At 42.0% G+C, this 20,878-nt stretch overlaps 1 protein-coding gene across 2 annotated transcripts in view; it reads left to right on the top strand.

Moving 5' to 3' along the window:
- The first annotated feature begins 3,417 nt into the window (after positions 1-3,417).
- Positions 3,418-20,878, top strand: part of atp2a1 (ATPase sarcoplasmic/endoplasmic reticulum Ca2+ transporting 1) — a 29,637-nt gene continuing 12,176 nt past the window's right edge. For both annotated transcript variants that reach the window (XM_033644519.2, XM_033644518.2), the window contains exons 1-10: positions 3,418-3,555; positions 3,666-3,802; positions 5,294-5,311; positions 5,975-6,057; positions 10,714-10,818; positions 13,372-13,510; positions 14,891-14,971; positions 15,057-15,142; positions 17,907-18,062; positions 18,231-18,372. In XM_033644519.2, coding sequence (XP_033500410.1) covers positions 3,685-3,802; positions 5,294-5,311; positions 5,975-6,057; positions 10,714-10,818; positions 13,372-13,510; positions 14,891-14,971; positions 15,057-15,142; positions 17,907-18,062; positions 18,231-18,372 — 928 coding nt within the window. In that variant the 5' untranslated portion in view covers positions 3,418-3,555; positions 3,666-3,684. The remainder of the gene's footprint in view (positions 3,556-3,665; positions 3,803-5,293; positions 5,312-5,974; positions 6,058-10,713; positions 10,819-13,371; positions 13,511-14,890; positions 14,972-15,056; positions 15,143-17,906; positions 18,063-18,230; positions 18,373-20,878) is intronic.

Raw genomic sequence — 20,878 nt, 5'->3', positions numbered from 1 at the left:
AGTCAACAATCACAACAGACAAACATGTCAACCCTCTTTGAGAAATGGCACCCTGGAAAAAATCAACTTACAGGAGGAACTTGTTATCCAAGCAAGCTAATTATTTTAATAATGGAAGGATATCAGTCAAATAAAAACACCTGGATAAATATGATTAAGGTTAAGGAAGTACAAATTTTATTTAAATCTTTGTGTCCTTTTGAATTAAACTCTCATTACAAACAGCTCATATGACTTGACGTGCATGATACACACCTAATCATTCTTTCCAAGTAATGATCCCAAACTAGTGTTTCAAGAATTACCCACTCACTGTGCAAGAACACCGGTACGTGTGTGTGTGTGTGTGTGTGTGTGTGTGTGTGTGTGTGTGTGTGTGTGTGTGTGTGTGTGTGTGTGTGTGTGTGTGTGTGTGTGTCTCTGCACGGGTGGTGCAGCATTATCACTGCTGTGTTTTATTAGCATTAGAGCACAGTGCTTAGGATGAGCCGCAGTAACGTGATCCCAAAGGGAGATTGAGCTAAATGTGAGCCACCTTGAGCTTTGCACTGCTACAGCCAGCCCACAACAGCGCCACAGGTCGGAGGGGAAACACACAGCGCAGCAGTTTAAACACAGACACTACAGCCTGGAGGGAGACAGAAGCAAGAAACTACAGAGAAAAAGAGGTGGTGAACATACTGAGAGTTAAGCTGAGGAAAGATACTGCACTGACGATGGTCAGTTTCCAGTGTTTCACTGGTCAAGATCATTTATAATACCATACTGACTGGTCTTAACACAGATAACATCCTGTCTGATGTTCATACATTCAGACTGGAAATCTCTTCATTAAATGGTAAAAATAGTATTATAAACTCATTAAGAAAGTTTTCTGAAAACTTAAAAACATCTAAAACACTGAAAATTAATGTTCAAACATTTCTGACCAAATACAAGTCATTTCATCACCACCTGACTCTGCAGTTCCCCGTTTTAGTGACTTTCAGTTCTTTGTTTTACTGTCGGCCCCAACTTCACTGTTTTGGTTCACTCTCACCGGTCTCATGGTTTTGTCTTCAGCCGCAGCAGGCAAAAAAAACGATCTAGAAATTCTCTCTACACAACCTGCTCAGTATTTAACAGCAAACACACACATTTAGCAACTAGCTGGTGAACATAGTGGATCATTTAGCTGTTTAAGAACCAGGAATTTCCCTTAAGAGTTTGTAGAGAATAAAAACAGCTGAAAGACAGTGAATATCAGACTTAAGTTGAAAACACAAAGCCATGACACGTCTAGCCGTGGCGGCCACTCCAAGCTCAGCTGAAGCCAAACTAAAAGTTGAGGGTTGTTTAACTTTTGGCGGCAAGTTGCAGCTAAAGAATACCTGTAGCCAGATAGTAAACAGAGTCCGGTGACTCCTGTGACACGTTGGCCTCTGTTGCAAAAAAAATTCTCCCCATCTGAAATGCATGAACTTTTGCCAGCTGTAGCATAATGTAATTATTGCAGAGAGCTGCATTCTTTAGCCTTATGTGCACATTCGCCATATCAATTTTAAAGGTGATGATATGTCAATGCTGTTCACATTTTTTTTTCTGCTGCCCCCTAGTGGCTAATAAAATTATTGGATTACTGTTACTTGATTAAAACATTTCGGCCCTTGTCTTCTGTCATGCGACGGGACATGACAGGATGAGACGACAGGATGCAATGTAACTAGGAATGGACACCTAATAATGATTCAACAGACTGCAGACGTAACACACTTTCCACAACAATGACTTAGGCTTAAGTGAGCTGAACTCACATGCTGCTCATACTGACCCAACAACAACACTGCCTCTTCTGTCTCCTGCTTTCTTTGCATCTAATCTGTGTTTGTGTAATTATGAGGGCATTAGTCTATCTATATCCCCATGGCTTTATCCTAATGCAATGTTCTTGTTCTGCTGGTGATATATGTAGTCTATAGTTATGATATGAGACGTCTAAAATTGGAAGAGGTATTCAGATGCTTAACTTGAGTGAAAAGTTCCAATTCAACAATGTCAAAGCCTTTGTACTTAAAAGGTCCAGTGTGTAGGATTTGGGGGGATGCATTGGCAGAAATGGCAAAAAAATATTCATAACTATGTTTTAGTAAATCATTGTGTTTGTTATCTTATGAGAATGAGTCGTTTAAATCCACTTCCTCCATGGAGTCCACCACGTTAATCTTTAGTAGCCTAGAACAGCCAAACCGAATATTGACTCTAGATAGGGCTATTTGTGTTTTTGCATCAGACACCGAAGTTCCCCTACACACTTGGCACACAGGAGAAGTTTCAGCTGGTTGCAATCTACAACCTCACCACTAGGTGGCACAAAATCCTGCAGATTAGACCTTTAAAGTATCAAAGGTAAAAGTGTTGTTGCTGCAGAAAAATGGCCTCTTATTCAAACAATTATATTTCATACTATATAATTGTGGGCAGCACAGTGGTGCAGTGGTTGGCATTGTTGCTTCACAGCAAGAGGAATCCTGGTTCGAACCCAGGATAGGGGGTTCAATATTGGGGGTGAGGGTGACTCTAAATTGTCTGTAGGTGTGAATGTGAGTGTGAATGGTTGTCTGTCTCTATGTGTCAGCCCCTGTGATAGTCTGGTGACCTGTCCAGGGTGAACCCTGCCTCTCACCCACTGTCATCTGGGATAGGCTCCAGCCCCCCGCGACCCCCAGTGACAGAAAAAGAGTGAATGAACTATATAAAATTGTGATTACCAACGTTGCAGCACTTAGATGAACACTATTTTACTGTAAACATTCTAGTTGTTTCATGCAATGGTTCCTAACCTCAGGGTCAGGCCCCTCCAAAGGCCTGAGATGAGGGAAAAACAATGCACTATATTTCATAAACTTATCACTTTTTCCCCCCAGTTCTAGAAAAATTGTTTTGGGGGGAAATATAAATGCATTGAGGAATAGTGTGTCAACACAAAATAAGATTTAGTTTATTAACAGTAGGTTTGCTTCAGGAAAAGCAGGGGTGAAAGTGACCTTTTAAAACTTGTTTTAATTCACTTGTTGAGTAGATGAATGTGTTCACGTGTCCACAAACATGTGCACACACAAACACTAAGTAGTACTCTGTCATGAGCTCATCAGTGTCCCCTACCTCTCATTCAGAAAGCTGGTACGTTGCCCCTGAACATGCATGTTCTCTCATGCACATCTTATTTCCAGCTTGCTGGGGCAGCAGACCCCTCCGCAGTTGCTGCCCTCTCCCACCCCCCCGCCCAGCCCTCCCAATTCTTTACCACAGGACCATCCCTGCCCACCTATTTGTGACGTTCTCAGCCAATGAGGGGGAGTGCATGGCCAGCAAGCACCAATGAGGCATCTTTTTCATCTGTATAAAACTTTTCAGGACAGTATGCCGGGTTGCACTTTCTGTCAGTCCAGGGCTCCGAGAGGAGAGCGACAGCCCAGAGCGAGAGCTAGAGAGAGTGTGTGAGGGGGTAGAGAGAGAGCCAGTGTGAACGCAGGGGGTTGCCAGTTTTTAATCCCAATCCCACACTTCAAGAAAGTGGTGGGTGAACATTTGAGCTTCACTTGTTGTAACTTTGAGTATCAGGCCAGCTGGGCCGCTCAGACTTGATGTGAATGTTTCTGTGCTTTCTATCCCTTCTGTTCCTGAAGCCTCTCCGTTTCAGCAAGGATGGAGTGCGCACACATGAAAGAGGGCCCGGACGTTCTGTCCTACTTTGGCGTCACTGAAGAAACCGGCCTCTCGCCTGAGCAGGTCAAGAAGAACCTGGACAAGTATGGCTTCAACGGTGAGGGAGAGAAAAAGATGGATGGATGGATGGATGGATGGATGGATGGATGGATGGATGGATGGATGAGACAGTTGGATGGAACATTGGAGTGTGTGCAGACAGAGTAGTTATGAATGAAATGACTGGAGAATCTCTGGATGCACCATTGCATTGGATTTAGCTTGGAGGAGAGCTGATGGCATAGAGGCACTATCTGAGGGGTTTAGCAAGGGGAGAAGAAAGAGCAGGAGGAGAAGTAGATGACTGATAGATGAACCGGCGCAGTGTGTGATGTTTTTGATGATGGTCTAATTACGGGAAACAAAAGGAGGGGGGTGATGTTTGTGGAGCAGGTGCATCAGAGTTTCAGGTTTCTGACAACCGCTTCTGGCTTTAGTTTTGATTGAAGATTATTTATTAGAAAATTCAAATATAACTTTGGAAACAACTCAAGGTCAAATTAGTTACTAACTGCTTCTCTCAGCGGATGGAGTTGAGCAAACTCTATAGGTTGAGGAAGGCCGTGAAATGCAGCTGAAAGCTCCCGAAAAGGCTTGAGATCAAATTATTATTATTGTCAAATCATTAACAAGAGCTCTGCTGCATTCAAGTGCTCCTCGAACAAATTATTAATGTTATTAATTACACCTGTGTAATTACGTCTGCTATTTCTAAAGGCCTATCTGTGACAAACAAGACTTAACAATTTTTACACAATAATGTCTTTGTGAGCATGCATGCTGGAGAAAGCTTTGAACCATCTTATGGTTGCTTTGAATCACGCTCAACAGGTTGCAGTGACTCTGTATTTGGAGCATCTCATCTAACAGATGGATGTTACAGCAAACTGCATTAACAGAGTAAATAAGGTCATTGTAAAGGTCAGTTAGTAAAGTCGCCACATTTCTGTCGTAAACTGAGGGACAAAGCAGCTGCTACTTAACATTAATCACACAGATTCCAACAAATAGTTAATATAAATTATAGTTTCTGTCAGTGCAGTTCTTCTTGCAGGCAACATAGGCTGAGTTCCCAACAAATCCCCCCTCTGCCCCAAAAAAACCTCCACAAACATGAGGGGAAAATGATCCAAAGCTCTAATGCTAATGGTCAGTCTGTAGCAGGGGTACAGCCTCTAGTCCTGGCAATGTGTTTATCGGTCAGTGATCATCATAGTCAGTATGCTTGAGCATCGATGGCTATAGTGGTGTGTTTGTGGAGATCCTTAGAGTAAGAGAAAATAAAAAGGCCGCAGTACAAAACAAAGCAAAATAAACATGACAAATTTTGCAATAAATAGGGCACCACAGGAAGCTTGCCCAAGATGCTGATTGCACTAGGTTCACCACTGTTTTTTTTGGTCAAGTGATATTCTGTTTTGACTCATAAATATGCCAAAAGTTTTTGCCTCATCAACATTTGACGCTGCAAACTTTAAAAAAAAAATGCAGTACAGTTGGTGTGTATACTTTATCAATAATCTTTGTGTCTCTGCCTCTTCACCCACAGAGCTGCCAGCAGAGGAGGGTGAGTCCACTTTAAACACCTGCTTCCTAATTATTCCTGTTTGAATCACATGATCAGAGTGCATCTTTTAACTTTGTGCCACCGGGACCGGACACACCTGTCTCCCCTCGCTTCCTGTGATGACAAGTCACACAGTTGTTTCTCTAACACCTGTCGTTGGCTCCTTGTTCTGTCTCACCAGTGTGCCACAGGTTTGGAGACAGTTAGAGTGACACAAACTACTAACGTGTTCACACTGCACACAATCAAGAAATCAAATGACAAAGCCATTCAGTATCTGTGGCCTGCTGATGTTGTATATGGGTTTTTTCATGCCTGTCTGCACTGATGGTTTTACAGCTATAGCAAATCAGGCAATATGGCAGGAGTTTAAGATCATGCAGATCATTTAAGGGGCAGATTTTTTTTAATGCTTCATGTGAGGTTGCTGAAGCAAAATAGATCATCACTTACCACATATTCATCATTGGCTCCATCACAATCACTGCTCCTCCTACTAAACCCTTATTGGTAAAGTGATGTTGCATGCAAAAGCACATAAATTGAGATTATATTGATGTTCCATAACATTTAAACCACTTACCATGCAAATATAGACATATATTAACATTTACAGCGTGGACACTTCACTTCTGTTTGTGATCTGGTGTATTTCTCTAACAGGAAAGACTATCTGGGAGCTGGTGGTGGAACAGTTTGAAGACCTGTTGGTCAGAATCTTACTGCTGGCCGCCTGCATCTCTTTTGTGAGTTTGCTCACATTTCCCTTCACATAATACAGAGCATTTGTATTCACATGGTTTAGTACATACATGCAGGGAAGCCTGAAAGGTTTTAGAATATGGCCATCTTGATCTTTCTTTGCAAAGACAGAGATGTTTGTTCCAGTTTGGATTAAGGTGTTGCATATTAGATCACATATGTAGTTCCTTTCCTACTTTACATTTATTTTTATTGAGATTTGGTCCCTAAAGAGTCCCAGTAACTGAGTCCAAACAACAGATGTGAAAGTTTTTGTAAAAGAGGCAAAAAGCCAATACGAGATGAAAGACAAGAATATATTTTCTCAAAACTCTCAAGTTAAAGTTGAAACCTGTTGCTGAACAGTATAAAATAGCTGTGTTTGTGTCATAAAATTACTAATTTTTGTGTCTTATCTCAGTATTTTCCCCTTAAAAACTGTTTCCTCATTTTCCTCTCTGCCACAAAATGTTATTCAGTTATCAAATGATTAGATTAGATCAGGTGTTTCAAACATACGGGCGACAACCGGCCCACCAAAGGGTCCAATCTAGCCCTCTAGATGACTTTGCACACCTAATGTAGATGCATATATGAAGGCTAAGAGGTTACAGGAGAAATTTAAACAGTGAGTAGATACTCCATGTAAAATGCTGCCTCAGAGGCATTTCCATTCTGACCAGAATACAGCTCTCTGAAATAACAATTAATATGTTCTATGGTCATATTCAAAGATATTGAACATTGTGCAAAATACTGTCAACCAACAGCTTCAGCATGAAAAATCTGTATCAGACAAAACTTCAGATTATAAATGGCTGTAAAGGCAGGGGAAGACTTAACCTGCTTCTCCAATAGCTTCCACTTTAGTGGAAAATTATGAAAAAGTCACATGTAATGAAAGTGAATAGTAGACTGACTGAATGTGGAAAAACTGAGACATATTGTTGAATTTGCACATAATTTTTCTTTCTTTTTTCTTTGGTAAATGGATGAACAATTTCAGAATGAAAGAGACATTTGAAGGGGTTGATATTTACAGGTTATTATGCAGTGGTTTCACTGGTGCGGCCCACTTGAGATCAAATTGGGCTGTATGTGGCCCCTGAACTAAAATGAGTTTGACACCCCTGGATAAGATCATTATATAGAGGGTTACTATTAGACAGTGAGAACAGCCGTTTCAGCAAATTTACACCCATCATAACTCTACATTTAGCATGTTGATGTTGACCAATTAGAAAGTGGTATCAGTCATTAAAGCACTTTCATGGCCTTGCTCCTACCCGTCCATAACAAGCTCCACCAATCAAATGATTATGTTCAGTTTTAGGTTAAGTCTGAATTTAGCTGAGGAGATGCTTCAGAGGCGACAAAGTCAAGTAGCTGCTCAAAGTTGTTGCACACAAGGTCATTTCTTGCATCTAAACATGGCGTGATGATGATGATGAAGCGCCTCTAAACCTTAAGGGAAACTACTTTTTAAAATAAAAGTAATAAAAGGGAACAAGATTGGCAACAAGAGCCTGACAGTGATGTGAGAAGCGCAAACTGAGCTGCATCTTTTCTGACCCCCTCATCTGTTTTCATTGTGATTACACACACGCTCACACACTCGGGCCGACAAACACAGCGCGTACATCCCTGAGTTATTAAATTACATTTGGACCCGTGTCCTCACTCTCATTTACACAAGGAATCCCTCTCTCTCCCTCCTCCCCTCCCCTGCTGCTCTCTCCGAAACAGTTTTGTGGAGGAGAGTAGGCTGGACACATTGTCTTAATCCTCGATCTCTGCCCTCTGGCCTCCCTGCACAGCTGTCACTATGGCCTTAGAAGGCCTGACGGCTGTGTGTGTGTGTGTGTGTGTGTGTGTGTGTGTGTGTGTGTGTGTGCGGAATAGAGAGAGCAAGATAAAGACAAAGAGTGTGTGTGTGTGTGTGTGTGTGTGTGTGTACATATGCATGGCAGGAGCTTTATTTTAAGAAAGTCTCAAGCCAGGACGAGAAACTGTATCCTTGCACAAAGGTCAGGGATGGAAGGAACGAGGGATGGCTTGCAGCAGCAGGAGAGAGTGAGAGACGCGGAGGAGGGCGAGGAGGGGGAGACGGGATTGGGTTGCACAATGGCATTGTTTGTTACAATGACAAACGAGAGCAATAGATTCAGAGTCGTATATGGTTTCTAAAAGAGAGAACACTAAATACTGCAAATACACGGCCATCCTATTCATACACACAGGAATGTTGTGCCGCCGCAGTGTGCTGACAGCCTCTGACTCTCATCCTGGAGATCGATTGTGTCTTTGAAGAGAGAGGCAGGGTGAAGACAGACTGGAGAGCGTGAGCAATAGTCACTATTTTTGGAAAAGGGTGAGAAAAGATGTGAGATGAAAAACATGGCAGATAATGATAATGAAGAGGAGCAAAAAGCTACATGCTAGCCTACATGAGAAGGATGAGGCTCCTCTCGTCTCTCTCTGGTTAGCTCCGTGCTCTGCTGGCCTGCAACTAATCTGTGTCAATGTCAACACGAAGGCTTTCCGAAACAGACTCCTGCTCACTGGGGCCCAACACGTGTGAGACTATAGGTTTGGAAAAGAGTCACATGTAGAGGAAAGATTTCACACATAGGATGACATAAGAGACGACAATGACAAATGTCATTTGATCTGGATAACGCTCATAAATAGCCGCTCGCCCTGACTTTATGTTTATGTTTAATGCTGAGCAGCAGTAAAAAATAATGCTGTCACCCTGAGAAACAGGTGCACCACACATTTTAAGACACTCGAGCCAAGCAGCATTACAGGCTTAACAACCACAGTAATGGCTGACAAATTAAAGTGATAAGCAAAATATTAAAAGGAAAAAACAACATAAAGAGTTTTTAGTAAGAAGTTGTGCCACCAGAAAAGCTTTAATGCACCTCTGATTCAATAACACACCAGAACAACACACTCACTCTTTGGTTATGGACTTTCCACGTCAAGATACAACGTGTAAGGTACCCTGGGTACGTTAGTTGTTGACGTTCTGGGGCGCTTTGTCAAGTTCTGCCTGTTACATGCATTGTCTGTTTTAGAAAAGCAGTTTCATTCTCACAGTCTCTTTCAGAGTAAAAGCACTACGTCGGTACAACACCGCCAATTAACTTTTTTTTTCCCCTTTCAACAACATATGCACATGGTTACATTTTACCAACAAACGCATGTGGTTTGGTTTAGGAAAAGAAAACAGGGTTTGGCTTGCAATCATAAAGGAAGTGAACACCAGCCTCCTGGGTGAAAGTCAGTGGTTGCACCCATCCACCACCACTCCCACCCACCCTACTCAACTTCTGCACCCTCAACTTTCGTTGTTGTCCTGCTGTGTTTCCTCCTGACGTCGCCAGGTGCTGTTAAATAATGGCGACGAGCAATGTACCATGCTGACATGACAGGACAGCTTTTTTTGTTGGTGTCTGACGCTGGCCGTCACTGACCAAGTGCCGGACAACAACAAAAATCTGAGTCAACTGGGCCTGCTTAGCATTTTTCTAAAGTCACAGAGCATGACTGGATGTTAAGTACTTAATTACTGCTTAATTACTTAAAATTTCTTTAATTTGTCACCGGACTGTACTGTTGTAACTCAAAATGGAGTCAGTATCATTCACTAATAACACTCACCAGTCACAAACGCCTATTTTCTTTTCTTTTTTTTTTTTAACAATTGATGTCAGAAAATAGTGAAGCTGCCCATCAATTGATTTGATTTACACTGATTTTTTTTTTTATTTTATTTTTTAAAAGGCATTAAATTAATGGTTTCAGACCACAGACGGTTTGGCATTTTTGCTTAATAAATGACTTTTATGAATGATAGTTCGATCAAAATTGTATTTGTATTTTCTTTTGATCGACCAATGGTTTCATCGCTACAACATACAGCTTAAAGAAGGGTTAACATGCAGGTTTATATGATGTCAGTATGTGTAAAAAACAAAAATTGTGATTATTGATTTGTGTAAGTACTTAATTAACTAGAAGCGCACTTGGAGAGTACAGGCCTCTGCCTAGACTAAATGTCCTGATTTGCAAAACGAAAGTGAAAAATAATGAATATCTCGCTCGTGCTTTGAATTTGTGTTCCTTTGCCCACCAAGTTTTATGAAAATTGGGCCAACAGTTTCTGCTGTTACCCTACTGACAAATCAAACCGAAAAACAACCTTTCTTGAAAAAGTAAAAAGACTCATCATTTTCTATTGTGTGCCTCAAACGTCTGTTTCTGTTTTATATGATTGTAAATAGAATATCTTTGGATTTTGTACAAAACAAGCACTTTAAAGACATCACCTTACACTGGGAATGTGTGAATATTTGGGAATATTTTCACTATTTTTTGACATTCTAAAGATTAAAATCGGAATTGATTTATCATGAATATAATTGTTGGAAGTGTTGTCCTCGAATGGTCATAGATTCTTTTTTGTTTTGTTTTAACATGAGAATTAAGAAGAAGAAAATAATTTAAGGGGATAAAGTCTGAGATTTGAGAGTGAACACTGCCATGTTCACAGTGGCTCTCTGTCATCACGGAAATCAGAAATATTAAGTGCCGGTAAATTATATTTTCATTTAAATTCACACTCTAATATGTACTTTCTCTCGCCACCACAGGTGCTGGCTTGGTTTGAGGAAGGTGAGGAGACTGTCACTGCTTTTGTTGAGCCCTTCGTCATCCTCCTCATCCTCATTGCAAATGCTGTTGTTGGAGTGTGGCAGGTCAGTGAACACACACACATACACAGAGGAACAATCACAAGGACACATACCTGCCCCTGAATGCTGTCTTTTACACACACCTAAATAGACTCTTATACTTAGTAACAGTCACACACAATAAATCACACACGATGGACGGCCTGTTCAACTCGCAGCCCGTGTCCTTTACAGCAAGCACATGAGAGCTCAAGAGTTCGAGGGAGTCCAGAATGAGAGGTCTGACGTCAGCCAGAGGTGAAAAGGGGAAAGGTTAAGCCAGTGGGGGCGAGTGGAGGGGTGGAGAGGGGGGGTGATGGAGGACTGGGACCCTTGAAGGCTCAAACTGCGGTCTGCTTTGTTACAATCCACAGTAAAAATACAGAGGGACGATCGGGTTACCACAGGCCTGGGTTGTGTGTGTATGTGTTTGTATGTGTCCGTGGTGGTGGTCGGGGGGGTTCATATCAACCCTGCGGCAGTCATTTGGAAACTATGCACAAGGATTCACACATGGGGGGTATGGGGGAGAATAGAGGGAGGGAGGGCGGCTGGCATAAGTTGGGCTTTACACTTTGAGGCGGTCGAGGGCAGCCTTGGAAGAAACCACAGACTGAACATCGGCCTGTTTCACTTCATCAACCTGTTGCTCAGCAGACCGACACCATATACTGCAAACACACACACTCAGGGCTTGGTCACACGTGTGCGAAATTAACATTGGTGAAAATTCACCACCCATGTACTTCCTTTCAATGTGAGTGGATCAAATTTGCATCTTTGCATCATGTGCAGGTCAATTTTGTTGCAGCCTCAGCCCATAGCAAAAAGTATGTGTGGTTGGACCTGCTTGACTGTCATTAGCTGTCTGGAGGACACATTAATTGTTGCCTTGTCTACTCAGCTCATATTGTCTGACATTGGCCATGTAAAATACTAACTGCCCCACATGAGAAATGCTGCCTGGCTGGATGGAAGTTGGGAGACAGGCAAGGAACACAAGAAAATAGAAAATGTACCAATGACATCATATTTCGTTGTATTTATTAGCAAGCTGGCTGAGCTGGTTTTGTGTCACATCCGGCACTGCCCATATTCATCACCTCAGCCTGCATTCGCTTATGTGTGACTGTGCCCTCATTCACAGACCACAGTGCTTTTTACACTACATGTCACATTCACACACACCAATGGATCAGCCATCAGAAGCAATTTGGGGTTAAGTATCTTGCCCAAGGATGCTTTGGCATGCGGACTGGAGGAGCAAACTGCTTATCTTTTAATTGGTGGTCAACCTGCTCTACCTCTGAGCCACAGCCTCCCCAACTAGAATGCAACTCATTGACACAACTATGCTTCTGCTAAAGTAGGTGGTGGCAGTATGTAACCCCCCAAAAACAATGGTTGCAATTGGCCATCAAACAGAAAGACGATTAATGAAATATGCACAGTTGGAGCAGGAAGTGTCATGACATTTCCACCATACATTGGTGCATAAAAATCCACTATGCAGGAAAGGAAGTGTTTGATGCTTAGAATTTCTTGGGGTAGGACCCTCAGACCTCCCCTGCCTAATGTGTCCCTCCAAATGTTGACAAAAATAAACTACACCTTTGCAACCACTATATAGGTGGTCACTGAAGATTTCTTAGATGTCAAACAGTTATAACTTTAACTATTCACATCCCGCCCCTCAGGTGATGTATTAATGTCTTTGTGCTCTTTTCAGATGTATGTACTGACTTCACATTCTCAACAACTTGAAATGCTGATTATGTTAATGTATTTATGGGTTGATCGGATGGTTAACCACACATGCCATTATATAGACTTTTCTGTGGCAGTGCTGATTTCCCAGATTTCAGTTGACTGGGAGAGGCCTGACAATCACTTTCAGATACACAGTATAAAAAATATTTAATTGGAGATAAAATCTCAAGAGCAAAGACATTGCCCAAAAAAAAGCCTAGAGACCAGAGTGTCTGGCTGACAGCATTGTGCTAAAATGAGGTGTGCATTAGGTCGACTATGGCTCAGAACGCCCACTCTTAAGCCCTGAAGAAAGGACGTAGTCACACCCCCATTGGCCCAGAGGAGAAGTGCACCAAGCTGCTCTCAGTTCCTAATCAGGAGCCAGTCTCCACACCCTGTGCAACAGGTGATCTGAATAACCCTCTAATTAACTCCAGGGAGTTGTGACATTCAGCTGAAACAAATTGGAAAAATGGAAATGACAGCAAGTACCAAAAAATTAGGGACTGCTGCAAATATATGGTTGAAATAAACATTTTAAAGCCCTGAAAACCTATTTTCTTTTTCTTATGAGCACCGGGGTCCTCCAGAATATAACATAAAACAGTTTCTGTGTTTATTTTCTGTATGTATTTGCTTTTTTTGCCAACAGTGTCAATGAAATCTAACCAAACCCTCACAGTCCTTTTGAAGCAGATTATCTGAGTTTCTCTTTGTTTAACTCCTAAAAATGTATTTTGTCTGTCTAATCCCCCTTTATCAGGGATGTTCTGGTACTAAAATTACTATATTTTATATTTCGTTCTGCTTGTGTTTTTGCAATAGGAGCGCAATGCAGAGAGTGCCATTGAGGCTCTGAAGGAGTACGAGCCTGAGATGGGCAAAGTTTACCGTGCAGACAGGAAGAGTGTGCAGAGAATCAAGGCCAGGGAGATTGTTCCTGGTGATGTGGTGGAGGTTTCCGGTAAGATCACCAAAACTCAAGGGCTTTTTTTTCACAGCTTTACCTGCTTGCATGTGAAACACACTGAAAACGCTCCAGGAACAGTCAGAATCATTGTAATTTGGTGTCTGCAGAGACCTTCAGGGTCAAAGAATATCTATACTTGGTGTCGGACGCTGCACAGGAAATCCTGTTATTTCAGTGCAATAATGTGACTCAGAGCAGTCAACAATTATCCTGACTGAAGCCACACAGGGTTAAAGGTCAAGGGCAATTTCCTGAAAGTAACCCCACAGGATAAGACTTGTTGTGTGCTCACTTCAGTGGTGTAATACAGGAGAGGAGAAAATATCTTCCAAATTCTTCATACTACACAATTTTAGCGAGCAAAGTCCAGTTCATGGACAGTTTTAAATTGCAACGGTAGCATATAAAAGTATGATTGTGCATGCTATACTTTTTTCTTATTATTATTTGACCCATATTTGACCAGGTAAGTCCCATTGAGATCAAGAATCTCTATCCAGGGGAGACCTGGCCAAGACATTACATGAATAAATCACTTAGTCAGGGGTTGTCAGTTTACCCAAAAATAGGTAAAGGGTCCCTCAAAGGAGTATACTGGATACTACTACATATTAAGAATATACTGTATCAATATTGAGGACACACTTTAACTATGTAGCACATACTAATAACTAAGCCAAAGCTCATCTCTGTGGCTTATCAAGGACTTCTCAACCTTGGATCCAGACAAGAAGTGTTTTATGAACTCATGATTGTCTCAGAATACATTATAATGTTACACTCCGAGCTTGAGATGATTTCAAACAGATGACTTTTGCTATTTGTTTGACTCCTGACTCCACATAAAGAACAAGTCAAGCGTCTCGGCTCATTCACTCATACACTTCAAAGAGTCACATGCACGAGTGTGTGTGTGTGAGTACATGTCTCCCGGTGTCCTTGAGAATGAATACGGGCCCTTTTAAGGCAGTCGCAGAAAAAAAGGGGTGGAGGGGAGCTGAAGGAACTTGCTGCGGGAAGGAAAAAACAAGCTTGAGTATAAATACACTTAATATCGACGGGCGGACTCACTCCTCTGTCTCTCCCTCTCCCTCTGTTTGCTGTACACCTGTTCTTTTCATTTCATGATCTCCCCAAGGTCTCCCTCTCCCTCTGTCTCTGACTGTGGTATCAGTTTTCAACAACAACACGATCCATCCAGAGTGCTAAAACCAGTCAATCAACCCCACAACCCCTCCCTTCCCTCCCTCCATCCATCCTGCTGTAATGCTGCAGTCAGATTGATATGAAGCTGTATGTGCTATAATCCTGCAGAAAGGCTCGTAAACAAAACCATCATGATTCACTTTTTTGTGTATTTCTCTGTGTGTTTAGTTGGTGACAAAGTGCCTGCTGACATCAGGATCATCTCCATCAAATCTACAACCCTGCGTGTGGACCAGTCCATTCTTACTGGTCAGTGTTCTCAAACAAACATGGCATCTTTTTTTATTTTGCTTCCTTACCTGACCACCCCAACCATACCTTGTGTCTCCTGCAGGTGAATCTGTCAGTGTGATTAAACATACCGATGCCGTCCCAGACCCCCGAGCCGTCAACCAGGACAAGAAGAACATGCTGTTCTCCGTGAGTCTCTTTTATCGCTCCACTCTTCATTTTCCACTCTTATGTAACATATAAAATAAAGTTACCACCAATGACCAAAGTCAACACGACGTCACAAGATCATCACCGTCGTCTTCTGGGGGAAATGTATTCTCTGGTTTGTGCACAGCGAAATCTTAAGCGAGCCTCAGTTTTTGATGTTAATTTCACAACCCTGAGTTACATTTTGATTGAAGCATATTGAGTCCAATACGGAGTTTGACTCTTTTGAAGCCCTTTCTGGTCATTTTAGGAGGAGATATGAGCAAAAAGTTGCCTATACAACACCACTGCAGACCAGTAAATGGACTGCACTTGTATAGCACCTTTCTAGTCTTCTGACCACTCAAAGCACTTTTATGCTACTGAGTCACATTCACCTGTCCACACACATTCACACACTGTTGGCCGAGGCTACCGTACAGGGTGCCATCTATTACTCAATCATTCTCACATGGAACATCGGGAGCAATTTGGGGTTCTGTATCTTCCCACGGATACTTCAACATATGGACTGGAGAAGCCAGGGATCAAACCCCCGATTTTCCAATTGGTGGACGACCCACTCTACCTCTGAGCCACAACCGCCCGGTGAGACATCAACCCAAAGAAATGGCCATCTCTTGAATATACAAACGTGTAGCCTACCACTGCCTGATCACACATCCATGTACATCATCATTATTCTCACTTACGAAATGGGTAGAGCAGACATAAGTGTTGTTTGATGGTTGCCAGCCTCTTTTTCTTTCACGATTTCCCAGCTGGTATGATGTAAAACTGTACACTTGGCTTTTTGGTCTATTCAGTCATATAACCAATCATAAAGCACATCTTAGGCATTTTAGTGTGTTGATGTCACAAAGAAAATGTTCTTAAATTTCCGCTTTTCCGAGCAGTTGTCTGCACAGCTAGAAACTGACGAGGTGACAACTTTTTCCAAAATGATGACCTCCTGCCTAATAAAAGTACACCCATATATATGTGTGTGTTGTGGAAAACAGTAACCAGCTAAAGAGTCTAAAGCTAAGCCAGCAGCTGTGTTAGGCTGTGAGGTACACGAATGTCTGAAACAAATGTCACAGCGATTCATCCAATATTTGTTTAGACATTTCACCACAACCCGGTCTCAATCCAAAGTCGTCGAAATTTGGTGCTTGGACACTGACAAAAGTTAAGGCAGCAAAAGTCAGAGGGCCTAATTCACAAAGAATGAACTGCGGCCGCTGATAGCACCTTGAATTGCACTTCACTTGCACCTGCAGTTTGCGCTGTCTTAACGTCCTATTCACAAAGGATATTGCGGTAATGATGTACCAGCGCAAACATGCCCACAAAGTTTGGCAGCTGAGTGCAGTTTGCCCCTGATTGCAATTAGCCACATGGCATGGCATGGTAAGTGTTTGGCAAAGTACTGAATACTGTATACCCTCATGTAGTGATGTCTGCTGGTGAGTCAGTGTAACAGTGTCGGATGGGTTGAGGCTGTGGATTTGACCAAGTTTGACCACTTTATCACTATTCCCTCTCACTTGTAGCTGTTTTTTGATATCTTTTGAATTTAATGTGAATTACTGAACCGTTTTTGTTCACGTTTGTTTCCCCCGTTTCGTAAAATAAATTATTGAAAGTTGCTTTTGAAGCGCGTGACAGAAGTGCATTTTGAGAACGACCGCAGACTGTCACCTGTTCAACGCATCAATATCTTCGGATGCCATTGAAGTAATAATGATTATAATAATAATGTCAAAATATTATTTACAGACTGATTTAACAGATGATCACTGCTGCCACGATCACTGGAAAGTCTGGGCAAGAGGCTTCCACAGAGGAGTGCCCAGTTTGCACCAGCTTTCTAAAGACGTTATTTACTTCACTCAAACTGTGTGTGGCTATTAGCGCTGGTGTTAGTGAATTAGACGTTGTTTATCAATGAGGCTCATTTGCATAGAAAGGGGCAATTTTTCCGCCAAATATATGCATATTACCTCATTTAAATACGTGCAAATAACACCGGAGCACCGAGACACAATCTGCTTGGCAGCGCAGTTAGTGGAGCATTTCACCCTCTGCGCGTGCTTTGTTAATTAAACATTAGGCTATCTGTTTGCTCCATTTTTACCGGTTTAGCGGCCGCAAAAGCCACGCAATCCTTTTGTGAATTCAGCCCAGAGTTTTGGTGTATGGGTCCAAGAAACACAGACTTTTATTTGGGAGAGCAGCAGTGTTCACGTCCCACAAGAAAGCCAAACCCTGTTCTTTTGTCGTAAACCCAACCACGTGCTTTTGTTGCCTAAACCCAACCACATGCGAGTGTTGTTGAAGGCAAGAAAACATAAATTCCTGGTGTTTAACCAACATAGTGTGTTGATTTTGAAAGAGGCTGAATGTAAACGGTGAATTTCCTGTGAAAACGGAAGTGTACCTTGAAAGAAGACAATGCATGTAAACAGGCAGAACTTGACACAGCGTCCCAGAACATCAACAACCAACGCACCCAGGGAACCTTTCACGTTGTATCTGGACGTGGAAAGTCCATGATTAAACGTCGATATGCAACTAAGTCGAAGTTAGAATGTGTTGTTCACCACAAATGTCAACCTCATGTTGGCACTACATGAAAGTCACCAAGGATTCATCCTCTGGGGAACACTAATTTCAGTCAAAATTTCAATCTCAGTCTGTTTAGTCCAGATTGACCAACTAATGTTAACTATATGATGTTCTCTCTTAAAACTCTGCTCAGGGTACCAACATCGCTGCAGGAAAAGCCACTGGCATTGTTATTGCAACTGGTGTGTCCACTGAGATCGGTAAAATCCGTGACCAGATGGCTGCTACTGAGCAGGAGAAGACCCCTCTGCAGCAGAAACTGGACGAGTTTGGAGAGCAGCTGTCCAAGGTTCGTGAGGCAGAAAAATAAATCTGACACCGTATCACCGCAGACAGCTTTTATTTATCTATTCATTAGTAAAAAATGAGATAATACTATATTAAATGGCTTAATATGTATACAAAACAAAATCTACAGCCAATGTCTCATACATCTGTCTGACTGTCTGTCCTCCAGGTCATCTCCCTCATCTGTGTGGCTGTGTGGATAATCAACATTGGCCATTTTAATGACCCCGTCCACGGAGGCTCCTGGTTCCGCGGTGCTATCTACTATTTCAAGATTGCTGTGGCTCTGGCTGTGGCTGCCATCCCTGAAGGTAAGCCCCTGAGATTAACTTCCACTTTGTTCTCCAAGAAGATTATCATACCTAAGATTCATCTCGTGCAGCTCATCTATCTGACGCTCCATTAAAAACTGGCTTATGATTGATCATTATAATATTACCATACAGCTTATCAAGGAGGAGCTGGATCAGTTGTGCTCATCAAAGTCTGCTTGCAGGTCTTGGGGAGTACTGCTGCATATGTTTAAAAAGTTGCATTAAAACCTGTCGTGGCTCCAGAATGAGCAACACAAAGTCTGATAAATTGCCTCATGTCACTTGAGTCAACATCATTTGGGGCTCAAAACTACAAGTTTAAAACTGGAGTTAGAAAGAAATTACCTTACCAGATCTTTGTAGGCTCCTTAACACTGCTCGAGGCTACATTAGCCGCTACTAGCATAACACACCTGAATCTCTGATTGAACTGTTGCCAGTCAAATTGCATTGTGGGTAATGTAGGCGCCAGGTTTTGGCAACGAAGAAGAATCTTTGGAACAATCTTGCGATACTGTCTACTGACAGTGTTTTTTCTCTTTTCTTTCAGTGGTAGCTTGTCTTTGCTGGTGCTTTGTTGTAATTTGCTCCATACAATAAAGCGATCCATTGTCCTCAGGCTGTTTTCCTTTTAATTATCATCCCTCACACTGGCTGCCAATCAGGGCTTTTGATGTGTCACACACATAGAATTCCCATGCACGGATGGTGACAAATAGTTTCCCTATGAAGGTTTATTAAATTAAATTAGATTTTTTTTTTGCTACAGTTTGCCTCCTTATTAGGAAAATGGGTGCGCACAATATACTGATACAGTCAGTTAAAAATTCATTCATAACTTTTTGTAGAATATTGCAAAAATAATGAATGGTTATCACAAAATCCCACAGCACACCTGGATTGGCATCATTTGAGAACCACTGTGGTAAAAAATCCATAACTGAGCTTTTAGAAACTGCAAAACCAAAAAACTCAGCTTTTACACATTAAGACCTAAAGCACCTTACATCACTCAGCCACACTACCACCCTTTCGCCCAACAATATTAGGTTTGTTAGTGTAACTTTTCCTCTCTGGTAGACTTAGGGTGCTAAAACAATCCTGATGCCATGACATGACATGCTGATATCTAATGTTTTTAGCTAGCTACAGGGATTTTGTTAGCATTGTGGCACTGATAGCTTTCCTTACAGTGGGCATGGTTATCAGAGTGTGACGCGTTGCACTCTGTCACTGTAGGAATGCAAAGCTAAATCAGCAGAGTATTTTGAACTTTAGACTTTGCCAGTTTTGTTGATGTTTATTATGATGAAGATTTAAGTTTTGAAGTGAGAATAAGCAAATCCACCTCCATTCTTTTTTTGGTGGTTTTGGTGACAGGTGAAGGCAAGCAGAACAGCCCAGACATCTTTTATCTTCAGGATTATCGTCCAAACTGTCCACATTGTTCTCAGGCCAGCTGGGAGATGAACTTCCATGTGTCCTGGTGTGGCCTGGGATCTCTGCCCAGCCTGCCTTTTCTGATACTGATGTACAGCATCATCAGCAGGTGGTTGAATCAGCGTATCTGGCTCTTAACTTGGAGAAGCAGCTGTTTGTCCCAGACAGGAAGCCAAATAATCCTTTTTTCTTGATATGATTCTTTTGGCCACTACCCAACTCCAACAATAGATGACAGTTGGAAAGACGTTTGGCCAATAATTAACAGTCGGCATAGTTACTTAGCTTTGTCGCTACAATTGTTCTGGTTTACAATTAGTTGTGATCAGGACCCTAAAAACCATCAAATTCTCACACTTGAATCAGAAACGTTTTTGCCATCTGAATGGGAACGATTTAATATTGTGAGCCAGACACAGTCTGAGATTTGGAGGTGCTCACATACCTCCTCGTCACACCACAGCCAGCTGTAAACCGTGCCAATGCTCATCAGAGCACCCTCTGATGATGCCAAAAGGAAAACATCATCTGCAAACACAGATGCCACCATAATGTCACTAAACTGGACACCCTCCAGACCTTACCCACACCACTGTCAGAGTTGATTTTTGCCAAGCATCTGAACAGACATCTGACTGAATGGCTTGTAGCAGCCCCCTCCAACAGGAATACCTTAGTTTGGGTGTGTTCCAGCTGATGTGTTAAGGGCTGTGCAGGGACCACCACTGTTGTCAGCTTGCCCAGTGACAGATGGTTTACAGCCCAGGTGGTTTTGAACAGACAGATCAGATCTGACTTTCTAGACACCTGGTTCTTTGGGTCTTTCTAAGAAGTTTCTCTTAAAGGGCAGGCACATTATTATTATTATTATTATTATTATTATTATTATTATTATAATTATCATTATTATTGTTATGTTTTTATATCATTCTGTAGCTCTCCAGTAGTGTTCCTCATGTATTCAAATACCAACATTCAAACTCTGGTCGATGTATGTGTCCGCAATGCCCTGCCTTCCTCGTCCTGTGGCACTTCCTCCTCTGCTCCGGTCACTCTGAGGAAG

This window comes from Epinephelus lanceolatus, chromosome 18, assembly GCF_041903045.1.
Source record: "Epinephelus lanceolatus isolate andai-2023 chromosome 18, ASM4190304v1, whole genome shotgun sequence".
NCBI lineage: Eukaryota > Metazoa > Chordata > Actinopteri > Perciformes > Serranidae > Epinephelus > Epinephelus lanceolatus.
The sequence above is the reverse complement of the archived record's forward strand: the minus strand, read 5'-3'. Positions and strand labels throughout refer to the sequence as shown.